A 12005-nucleotide genomic window follows, 5' to 3' on the forward strand; every position below is an offset into this window, starting at 1 on the left:
TGATAATTTTTGAGACTTAGAAGGTAGGTTTTGATGTTACGTCAATATTAGTAGCTTTATCAGGATTCTAATAATACATTTATACTGATGGGCAACTCGTAGTTAAGATGTGAAAAAACCTATGCTCGTTTGACAATCCCACGAATCACCGTGAGAGTTCCATTAATCAGTGGATCGGTTAAAAAATTATTTTTCAATCCGTAGCTTTCGATACTATCAAGATTATACATACAATCCTATAAACACGTAGTATTTTATCGACCGAGGTAATAAATTCTTTAAAATTCCAATTGCAAAGTTTCAAATTTGTGAAGATTATAAAGAGTATACCTTCTTGAGGGCTAACACAGACCTGTGTGATATTTTCAACGAGTACACCGATGTCCCTTCAGCATTAAAGTCTTCCGAACAACTTCACTGCTAGCCAATCGAGATCAAGGTTTCGTCCTTCCACCATTTCTCGCACTGAGGCCTCTCTTGCAATATTTTACCCAGAAACTAATAATTCCTACTCGACACCACCACTGGGCCCCTTTCGTCCCCGACACGCGTTCTAAACAGTCCCCCCTACCCGAACTTCCCGAACATCGCCATTCTCGATCTTATGAATACTTTAAAGAATCATCTCTCGGTTCTCAACAGCTGGGAAGCTCTAACGGGATACAGTTCTCCATCCCCAGAGAACTTTTAATCAGCCAGTTAAACTTTCGGGCGAACTCTCCCCTTTCCCGTGCCCCTTAGTCGGTGGCAAATGTACTTATCCATTGCTAGCCAGGTATCAGAAGGCTATATACGCGTTCCGGTTCTCGCGATTCCCCTTTCGCGAGAAAGACAACAAAGGGGCAGGAGCGAATCGCGACCGTAATGGGCTGCGCGCGCGTACAAGAGGAAACGGAGCCAGCATCCAGCGAACGGTGGCGAGAGGGGGCAACCAAGCAAAGGAAAGAAACGGAATAAGAGGAGCATAAGAGGCGATGGTAAAAATGCCAGACGAGATTGGATCCCTGAAAGTGGTTCGTGCGAGCTCCGCCTGATTACCAGTTTCGTTGATGGATTCTTAGACCAACCCTCTCGCTACCGTTCCATCGTGCCCTCTTCGCCCGACTGTTTCGCCAATCCGCATCCACCAGCTGTGACAATCGTTCTCCTTGGCATACTCCTAACTCCAGTCTCGCTTTATGGTCGTTTTGGATAAACGATTTCCTGTATCTGTATATATAATAGAGGTGTGCCAAGGGTGCCCTCCCGCGAACCGATCGAATCGCTGCCCCGCACCTGGGCTTGCCCGCGAATCCTCAGTATCCGATCGGATAGAGTTTCACGATCCCTCGTTCGGTTAACAACACCGTTGAACCTCTACTCTCGGGACGAACGGCGATATCAGGGAACGAGGAAATGTGTCTTCGTCGAGATCCGCGTGTTCTAAACACCCAATTAGTGTGTTTCTTTGCGTTCTCGTAGGCTCGAGTCTAATCGACGAATTGAATACCAAGTCCAAAAATCACACTTTATTCTTGGGAGGGACAGGGTTAGTAGAGAAGGAGGAAAGGTGTCTTCGTCGAGGTCCACGTGTTCTAAACACCCAATTAGAGCGTTTCTTTGCGTTCTCGTAGGCTCGAGTCTAATCGACGAATTGAATACCAAGTCCAAAAATTACAGTTTACTCTTGGAAGGGACAGGGTCAGTAGAGAACGAGGAAAGGTGTCTTCGTCGAGGTCCGCGTGTTCTAAACACCCAATTAGGGTGTTTCTTTGCGTTTTCGAGTCGAGTTGAATACCAAGTCCAAAAATCACACTTCGAGATATTCGAGGAAAGCTTCTTGGCTTAAATAGGTTGAGAGAACTTCGTAAATTTTAATAGGATTACAAATTATACAGTTTTTAATGTTACGCTGGGAAGTTATCTTTTTTAGAACTTTTCTCTCCACCTATGGCAATTTTTCCTCTGACTAGAGTATAACGAAATGTACGCGTCGCGATTGAAAGCTTGATGTAATCCTGTACGGTAAGATTGCAATCCTAGTGTTATCCTGTACTATACGATTGTATTCCTCTTGTAATTCTGTCAAGTGGGATTGCAATCGAAGAATTCAGTACAGAGTTATGGTACCACGATCTTGTAGGTTTACCTTCTCCGTACTGTAAACTGAAAATTGATTTCAAGCACACGTAGCCTATTTTCCGTCGAAATAGTTATTATTTATTTCAGAAGTGACACTCGCGCTGCCCAAAATTCTCCGTACCGCTTCAACAGCTTTTATAAAAGTCTTCTGACGGCGTCTCAGGCAACCACAATGTTGCTCGCGAAACTTGGTGAAATTGTCCACAATTAAGAAGCAAATAGTCGATTATACTCCTCCGTTTCTATCCAACAAAAGCGTAGTTTGTCCTAATGGTGAGTAATACCACGACTCGTTTAAATTTTCGCGATTCAAATGAGAATTATTTCCACGCGCCGAGCGCATCGGTGCATTTAATAAGCAACGGGAAGCCGTCGGCCGATTAACGCCGTCAAAATAATAGAAAAATTGTTAAAAAAACAACGAAACTATGCGCGCGACTGCACAATACCCGTTGGATTTTCCACCATTCGGATTATCAAATGAGGCGGAAGTTGCATCTCGTGGAATAATTCGCTTCTCGTTTGTACCATATGCGCGACTTAAATGCATGGAAAGACTAATTGTGAGTAATATCTTCCAAATAATACAACAGACGTTATAATTGAGAAGAACATTATTAATCGTGGAAAAATATATCTTAAATATCCAGTAAAATTTTGTCCAAGCAGCAGTGTAGCCCAAAGCGAGATAACTGAATCCTTAACATTTTATTTTGCAAATTGACAAGCACGTACAATATTTCCTACGCTGTAATTTGTTTCTTCAATGTCGGCCCCTTTATTTTAAAATGAAAAACCGTTGCACTTCATTACGCCGAGAAAATATCAATTTTATCGCGAAATCCTTTAAATCCACGCTTAGATGTTCCCGTATAGAAAATATTTGTCTTGCATTTTCCATTAATTTTTTCACGAAGAGACACTCCCGTCCCTGTAAACTATAATTATTGAATCGCTCCACCGATTCGTACGCGAATAACTCGTAATAAAGATATTTCGATACAATGTGGAAAATTATTATAGCACTCCGTCAAAGATACACGAAGATAGCGTTAATAATTTTCAGAAGAACAATTCGAAACGAAAAAAAAAAAATTTCACCGTTCATTTCTTCCGATACGAGCGAAGATCCTCCGCGGGATAAAAAATCACCGCGCCCATACATTCCAACAAAGCGTACTATACTTCGGATCGTTCTTTTTTTTTTTATTTCGCGTTTAACGACACTTTATACCAGGAAAGTTACTTCGATACTATTTTTTGATACAACCGGTCCCGAAGTTAATCAGAATTTTATGCACGCCGGCAGATAATTACAGCACTCAGGCCGAAAGAGTTTTAGAACTAATTGCATCACGCGCATGACTGAATTATATACCGGCGGAATATTTTATTATTAATTTTGCGGCCTCTAGTTAGCGCGTCCTTTGAATTAAGGACAATTAAAGCGTAAGCTGGAACTTTATTTATTCGTTCGTTACCTTCTTCGTTTTTTTTTTTTTTTCTTCTTCGTTCCTCTTTTTTTCCCCCATTGTCCGGGCCGATTCACTTCTCAGTTTCGTTTCTTTGTGACTGAAAGACGGAGCAAGAAATAAATTTCATTGCTCGAAGGAGACAGATTGCACGAGCTTAATGGAACAACGTTTTTCGGGCTAGCGCGTGCCAACCGGGTATCGCGTAATTTTCAACAAAAGCAACTTTTAATTATTCGGCAATTTTTTTCGTTAACCGTTCCTCATTAGCGAATGGCTACTAAAGGGCAGGAACTCTCATTAACGATACATTCCATCGGAAACTTTTGAAACTAATTTACTTTGATTTCGCGTAAGGTCTACTGTTCGTTGCATTAAATTCGAATTTCAACGGCGAGGCGCGATACGCGATTCGCAAACTCGTCCTTAAAATTAATCGCAAATTGTTCTCTTATTTCATCGAACATTTATCGAATATTAATTTGTAACATTCACGGGCCATCTCGATCGGCGAATACAATTTCAACGTTTGCTCTCGAGACTGAACTTTATCGCAAAAACCGGAAATTTGTTAATCTTTGTAATTCGGTATAAACAGTGGCGCTGCTTCGTTAAGAATTTATCGAATATTAACATATGAAATTTACGAGCAAATTCCACGAGTAACGAATCCGATTCAATCTGTAATTTATTTATTCTGTACATTGGCGGTTTTCGGAAGACGATCGAATTATTGCCAATATTTAACGATGGTAGGAAGGACTTCGTATAAAAACAAATCGAAAATATATTCTACAATTTTTTCAAACACGGTTTCGTTTCCGAGAAAATCGACTTCGAAAACTCACAGGTGCACGCGTCTGACCCAGTACACTTCGCAAAACGTGTCCGACCATCGATCACCCATTCTACTTTCGCCGCAATTTTTAGCGTTGACATTGTACACGTTAACACTTGTTTCAACTGGTACCAGCTTCATTCGAAACGCGTACCGTACTCGCTCGAAAACGGATAATACAATCTCACGATCGGTGTTCACCAACGGTGACAAAAGTAGAAAATTCTACAATGGTCAGACACACGCGTCGCGTTCAATCGTGCACGTGCCCCGTAAATTTCCACCGTCAATTTTCTCAGAAACGAAGCCTCCGGCGAACAAACTTCGTCCTACATTTTCGACTTATTTTTACACAAAGAATCGACCGTGTCGGTTAGCACCGCGATTTAATTCACGCCTCTTTAATCACGATGGTTAAATAATACTCACGCCGATGAATATTCTCCAACGTTGAAAAATTTACGATCGTTAGACAAACGCGAGACAAGTTCGCGAAATTGGACTCGGTGGTACATTTTTTTCACCACCAGTGGTATCAATTTTACGTTTCGTGTATCGTCCAATGGCGAGCCACCGTTCTTAGAATGTAAATACCGCGGCGAGACGCGGACATAACAAGTAACAACGTCCCGACGGAAGTGTCGATGAAAAGAGAAATTGGTCACGCGACGATCGCTTTCAAGCGACAGCCCGTGCACACAATATATCGCGATCGAACGACACGCCATTACTAATTGCCGGCAAACCTGTCGTTGTCGTATTTCGTTCGGTTCGCCGTGCGTGCACAATTGTATTAGCGGATATCGATTCTTGAAAGCATTGACTTTTGGCCGTGCCGGCGCGAACGAGCGTTGCTCGAGTTTTGTCCACTCTGGGTATCATTTTTCCGCGCTTCGAACGTATCCTCGTCGGGGATCGTGTATCGAGAGTTAGTGTCGTAACGAGCAACGTAATCCGTAACAAATCTTACTCGGTTTTGTACGATCGTTACTGAGCGTTCAAAATTTCGACGATGTCTGAGATTTTTTTTTACCAGACTGGATCAACGTATGGATTGCAAACTTTATACGTGTATGGACTCATGATTGCTAATGTGTGCGAATTTTTTTTTTTAGTATCAGTAATTAAATTTGTCGAAGTTGTACGAGTTTTCAATGTAACGTAATTTTTACTTCGAAAAGGTTGCGAAGATATCGTAGGAAAATTATACTAGTTTCTACTAGGTGCTTCTAGTAGAGATCTCTGCTTAAAGTAACTATTGTGGCGGCTTATAAACATTTCTTTGTTGTTTGATTGTAATCGAGAAACTTTTCTAATACGTTTATCGCGCTATTGATACTGTGTATTTTTGTATCTTTTATATTGTCGTATCAGATTAAATTCAATTTATGTTTCAACGATAATAGTGGTAATTAACTGACTCGTGATCCTACTTGCCTGTATCTTCGCACCGAAAAGTTGACAATATTATCGTCTCGATCTCAGCTGCCAAGAGAAATTATCTTGATATTAAACCCCACGTTATTCTTAATAATTAATATCAAAATGTTCAACCATTCGAATAACGTTTCCAAGTAACAGACTCGTCGTAAATATGTCGACTATCCACCATTTTTCTCTCGTTCTTCGTTAATACTTGGCAGAAATAATCATAAAAATGAAACAGTACAGAACCACGTTAATATCGAACCTGTTCTCCTAGCATTGAAACGTTGAACCGTTTAAACGACAATTTTTTCAAGTAACAAACACGCGTCGAAGATGAAAGAAACGATGTACCGTAAACGTGTCTAACGATCGATCGTTATTTTTCGCTCCTTCCTCGTTTATAATAATTCACTTTTCGCAAGGATGGGCGATGCGTCGAGTCGTTGGCCACCGCGCAACAATTTCCACGGTTCCATTATTGCGCGCATAATTATGATCGTTCCACGTGTAATCGCAATTGTTGCACGTATGACCGATCGTCAATTGGTTCGTTGCTAACCGAAGCGTCAGGCCTTCGGGCTAGCGCGAAGCAATTACGCAATACCCACGTGATTGTAAGACATAAGCTGATCAAATGGTTGCATGCATGGTGTGTCAGCGAACGTTGCTCGTTGTTAGAGCAAATAACGAGGAAACGAAATCATTCGGAGCCGACGATAAAGGGCGCGATCGTCCACGATCTCGTACAATTCGAATCTCTCGATCATCTCTACAGGGTTCGTTTATTTATCGGTGAACGGCGTTCCGTGAACAAATCGCGCAACAACAATCGTCCATGAAAACTATCTCCTAATCGCTCCTTTCTAAAAACTATCATCCAATCGCTCTGCATAACCCACTCGAATACTCGCGTCGCGCTCCGATACGAGCGTGAACCGAATTTATTCCACGCGACTTCGTGCTGCGTGCAAACAACGCGTACAACGAGATACGAACAATATTATTACACGAGGGACTCGGTGTGTACCTGTAAGGCGTAAAAATAAAAGAACCGGTCGCATCGTACATGCAAGTGTCACACTTCTGGAAGCTGAACTACGCCTCGCGCGTTGCAAAGAACGTTAAACCTAAATTCGTTGAAATTTTGCAATTTTCCTCCATCCGAGCGAACCGTGGAACACACTAGAATGGCGTCGGACCGTCCAAGAAACGGAAGAGAAGAAAAGAAAGGAAAGAAACTCGTACACCCTTCTGGAACTCTTTTTTTTTTTTTTTTTTTTACGTCCACTGGAATTTCTCGAAAAAAAAACTCATCGGGGGAAACTTTCGAGAAAGAGTCGCGGACTGTACGGGTCGTACGATCGTGTCCTCCGTGGTTAGTTTAAACCGAGTCCGAAATTGTTGAAACTGCGAAGTCTCTCTTCGAAAAAACCACCCGCGTTCAAAACAACGTTCACCGGTGTATGTTTACGATACGGGCCGGTCCACGGGCGTCCCGATTCGTCGATCGATGAACGGAACGGTCGATTCCCTTGCACACAGGTGGCCAGTGGCTTGTGGTGGGGGTAAAGTGGGCGGGGGGAAGTATTACCTGGGAAACTCGGCTACTTCCGCCCGTAAAGATCGACTAGCTCTTTATTTTCACGAGTCGGTGAGACGGACCCACGACCGGCCAGGGATGGCTCAGACTCTCGGGGATGGTTTGGGGGAGCCAAACGCGATCTCATCAACGATTAAGAACCACCACCGAGGGTGGTCCGCAGCACGCTTTCCGCGTCAAGCCACCCAAAGGAAAAGAAGATCGTAGACGGATGTCCCTCCTACCAGGACCGAGTCCTCCTTTTGCCCAGCGGTGTTCATCGGAGCAACTACTACTTCTTCTTCTTCTTCTTCTTCTTTCATCGCAGTTTTCCATTCTTCCCCCTTACCAGGAGACGTTTATACCCTCCACCATGGAGAGAGAGAAAGAGAGAGAGAGAGAGAGAGAGAGAGAGTATTCATCGTTGCTCGAACGACCCTTCGACCGGTCTCGCGCGATTAATTCCCCCGGAACGCTAACATTTCCTGCGGAAGGTTCACTGCTTGGCCCGTATCGATCATCTATCCGCCACCAGTCGTTCTGGATACCGAGCTGACTCTCTCTTCTTTTATCAAGCGGATGAATTTCTTTGCCGCGCGACCAATCGTTGGCTCCTTGTTCGGTATCCGTGCTACCTGGAGAAGAAACAGATCCGTGAAACTTCAACGGAACCGCTGGTACAGTCAACGCGTATTCGGTTTCTATGAGTCGTCGTCATGAGCTCGACGACTCGATGTTTTGGGAATTCCCTCCTCCCCCTCTCGTTACGGTCACGGTGTTCTCCGATTCATTTCCGTCTCACGAAGATATTCTCGAGCAGCTCCTTGGTGATCAGACGATGCGGTCTCGTCGGACTCTCGGTTGGCCGGCCGTAAAGTCGGCTGTTGATGGCGTACAGCTTAGGACTGAGCTCGCATCTCACGTTGAACCACCAGTCGCAGACGAACACCGCCTGGCTGAACTGGGTCCCGTTCGGGCAGAGGAACGTTGCTTGTCGACCGTCTATGTCACAGTAATGCCAGGCCTGGCATCTTGTCTCCACGTCGGCGAAGAAACCTGGGTACGGTTGATCGTCGCAGTAGAAGTTCGTGTAGGGTACCTTGCCCAACACTGGGTAGTCCGTACCTGGTCGACCTGGAAATCACGAAGAGAGTCTCTTAGTATTGAACATCGAAGATTCTAGGTCCGGGAGGATTGTTAGGGATCGTAGGACCTTCGTTGGCACTGAATACTCTAAGATGGAGAAAATTTCTTATCACTTATTTAGTTACGAGAATGTTAGACCAGACATTGAAGATTCTAGGTCCGAGAAGATTGTTAGGGATCGTAGGACCTTCGTTGGCACTGAATACTTTGGGATGGAGAAAATTTCTTATCAGTTATTTAGTCACGAGAATGTTAGACTTCTTAAGTGTGAAGAAAGGTTAGTTAATATGGACGTTAGTGTTTCTAGGTCTAAAGAACGTATTAGGGATCGTAGGACACCTTTATTAGCGCTAGATGCTCTGAGAATTCTAGGGAAAGTCTCTTATTACTTGTTTGTAACGAGAGAAAATCAAGTAAAGTGAATATCAGAGTTCCTAAAGGTTAGCTAAAATAAACATTAGCCTTCTTAGGTCTAGTGGAAATATTAGGAATTGTAGACGAGCTTGGCTAGCACCAGGTAGCCTGATAAATCTAAAGAAAGAGTGTCTTAGCATTTGTTCATGATTAGATTAGCTGAAACGATTAGTATTTCACTTGCAAAATATTTGTCTATAAATTTGAAAGAAATAGTGGAGATAGTAGTGAAGAAGTTGGAGGTGAAGCAACATAGGGAATATGCGAATAATTTACGATAATATCAAGTTCAAGATGTTAGAATATTATCTATCACGATATTAGACTGTTCTATTAAGCAACTAGTCTTCCATTGGCTTCAAATCATCAATGAATACACCTGATAATTTTACCATTCCGGATACTTTTCGAAAACATTATTTTCAACGAGATTGTGCAGCAAACGGTGTTAATATAAATGTAAGTAACAAAAGAGTCGACATCAAGGATCACTTCTCCGTTTCTTTTGCATTTAACACGAAGTTATTCGTTCTGTATAAGGCAATTGGTGGAGCAATCATATACGAAACGATGATTTTTTTCTCCTCGCGCGAATTTCAGATTTTTCCCTCCACTCGAGCCTCAAGGTTGCTCGATCCCCGTTGTCGAAAGAATTTCGCGAAGGCAATCCGGTACAACGAACAAAAATAAGTTAACGTCCTCGACATGGTCATGTTCGGTTGTAGCTCGTATTTCCTTCGGATGAGCAACCAGATATTTCCTTCGTGTTACGAGTTACGGGACGATCGATAAAAATTTATTTAAAGTCTCGTCTCCCGCTTGTTTGTATTTTTATTCAATTACACGTGTCTTTGATAACGTCTCTTGCAATCGTTATATTGGAAAAATACATTCGAAATGTACTTGCACGTAACAGTATTCTTTTAAACGAGTATAAAGCTAACAATCGTTGTACAGTGATTGCTACGCAACAAATTAAACGTTTTTATCCTCGACTCGACAAGCAGTGTTTCGTAATAGGAAAATCAATTTTATTTAAATTATATTTCAGTTTCGAGAATTTTTAGAAAGCCCAGTGTATAAAGAGAAACGCTCGTTTACAACGTGGATAATTAAATTTAAAAGACGATACTTTTAACACTTCGTTGCAGTTGCAATCGTAATCTATACTTTGGTAAAACGAAAACTGCACAAGAAAGCAAATCACAGAAGAAAATTTACCACGAAACAACGTTCTTCCTTCAAAGATTATACTTGGTTAACCTCAAATTTAGACTGATTCCAAATCCTAACTCTATAAATCCCTTGAGTGCAAATAACGAGTCTCACCCGCGCGAGTTCTCCGTGGCACACATAACTTTGCCACAATATTGTCACCTGTCTTGTATAACTTGCGTCTCGTTTCGAATTTATATCGTCACGAATCTATCTTGCAACGAACAAAATGATTTTCGTACCTCCGTAAATAAATTTAACCAAAAACTTTCACTATTTCACCTTTCTTTCTAACGATTACGATAAAAGTGAATAATCGGAACAGGTACGTGTGTTTGACCAAAATTCGTAAGATTTGAATAATTGAAAAACTCGATCGTAAACGATAAGAAAAAATGGTTGAAAAAGTTCAGCGATCGCTGGAACGGTTAATTCTTCCCTCCCGAACGAATTGTCATTCCCTGGCAGGAGGAATGATTATTCAGGTGAAGAGACACCCGGAAGCGGAGTTCCCCGCGGAAATCTCATTAACCGATATAACAGGATACAGGACGATTCCGGGGATAGTCGGAGAAAACAAGGAGAAGCCTCGTGATCGTCCCTTGCCCGAAACCGATTCGCTTCCAGCTGCATGATTTCCGTGAGCGGATAGACTGGAACGTGAGCAAAGCCCCCTTCCGCAGACTACTCCTGTTAGATGTATCCTCGATTAATCGCTGGAAATTCCAAGGGGCGAGATGCACCGTACGTGTTCGGCTCACCTGACACCTGTATTACCTGTACAAAGCAGGCACCCTGCCAGGTATCGACGTGCGTCGTCGCCTGCCAACTGTGCAACCACGTCTCGTACTTAAACGACGCATGTACAGGGTGCTCGTGAAGCATCATACTTCGATGATCGGAACAATACAAGGGTCTGTACTGGAGGTCGCGATTATTAACGCTAGGTTCACGGACATTTTTCGCGTCAAATTGACGCGCATCGAGAAAACATCGGTACTGTATTTAGAGAATTTATTTTATTGTAAAGTTTCTAGAGAATTTATTTTATTATAGAATTTTCGAGAGAATTTATTTCATTATAACATTTTCTAGAGAATTTATTTCATTATAACATTTTCTAGAGAATTTATTTCATTATGAAGTTTGTGGAAAGTTTATTGTATGCAAAGCTTTTTCATTTCTTATAAAATTATAACGAGAAAATGAATAACGATGTATATATATATTTGTCTCGTTGAATGGATAGAAGTCAAGTGTTGGAAGAAAAATGTAAACAGTCCGATAAACCTTGTGTTAAAATACACGTCTATTAAAAAATTAAATATCCTTGTTTTTAGTACAAAAGTATACGGATCGTAAATGCATATGCACACGGATGTGCACACGTGTGTCTACACACATATTTTAGTATATTTATGTCCTTAGAAATTGACTAACATAAACATGCTAAGTATGTAAATGTGTTATGTGTAATAAGAATTACACGGTTCGAAGTTCGAACTCGATAATTACACGTGTACACGTGTATCTAAATACGCGTGAAATAGGCATCTCTAGTTCGTGCATACTCATGGTTCTATACCATAAGTCCTCTATTGGTTTCGTAACTGTAGTTTCTTTGTGGGTGAGGATTTCGTTGGTAATTGTTCAGTAATAATTTTGATCTTCCATCGAGTATACTCGTGATTTAAAATTCTTCACGATCACCAAAGAAGACTGCAACAACTTTGAGCTAGACCATTCCCATAGTTCTGTACCATAAATTTCTATAAGTTTCTCAATTGCTCTG

At 41.8% G+C, this 12005-nt stretch overlaps 2 protein-coding genes across 5 annotated transcripts in view; one reads left to right on the forward strand and one right to left on the reverse strand.

Moving 5' to 3' along the window:
* The window catches only part of Qin (tudor domain-containing protein qin), a 347962-nt gene that overhangs the window by 200391 nt on the left and 135566 nt on the right, over window positions 1-12005 (forward strand). The gene's annotated exons all lie outside the window — the stretch shown is intronic.
* LOC143149270 (uncharacterized) overlaps window positions 1981-12005 on the reverse strand; it is a 128808-nt gene continuing 118783 nt past the window's right edge. The window contains exon 4 of the mRNA XM_076316488.1: window positions 1981-8572. Within this exon, the coding sequence (XP_076172603.1) occupies window positions 8226-8572 (347 nt within the window). The 3' untranslated portion in view covers window positions 1981-8225. The remainder of the gene's footprint in view (window positions 8573-12005) is intronic.

The sequence above is a fragment of the Ptiloglossa arizonensis genome, chromosome 7 (genome assembly GCF_051014685.1).
Source record: "Ptiloglossa arizonensis isolate GNS036 chromosome 7, iyPtiAriz1_principal, whole genome shotgun sequence".
In the NCBI taxonomy this organism is placed as follows: domain Eukaryota; kingdom Metazoa; phylum Arthropoda; class Insecta; order Hymenoptera; family Colletidae; genus Ptiloglossa; species Ptiloglossa arizonensis.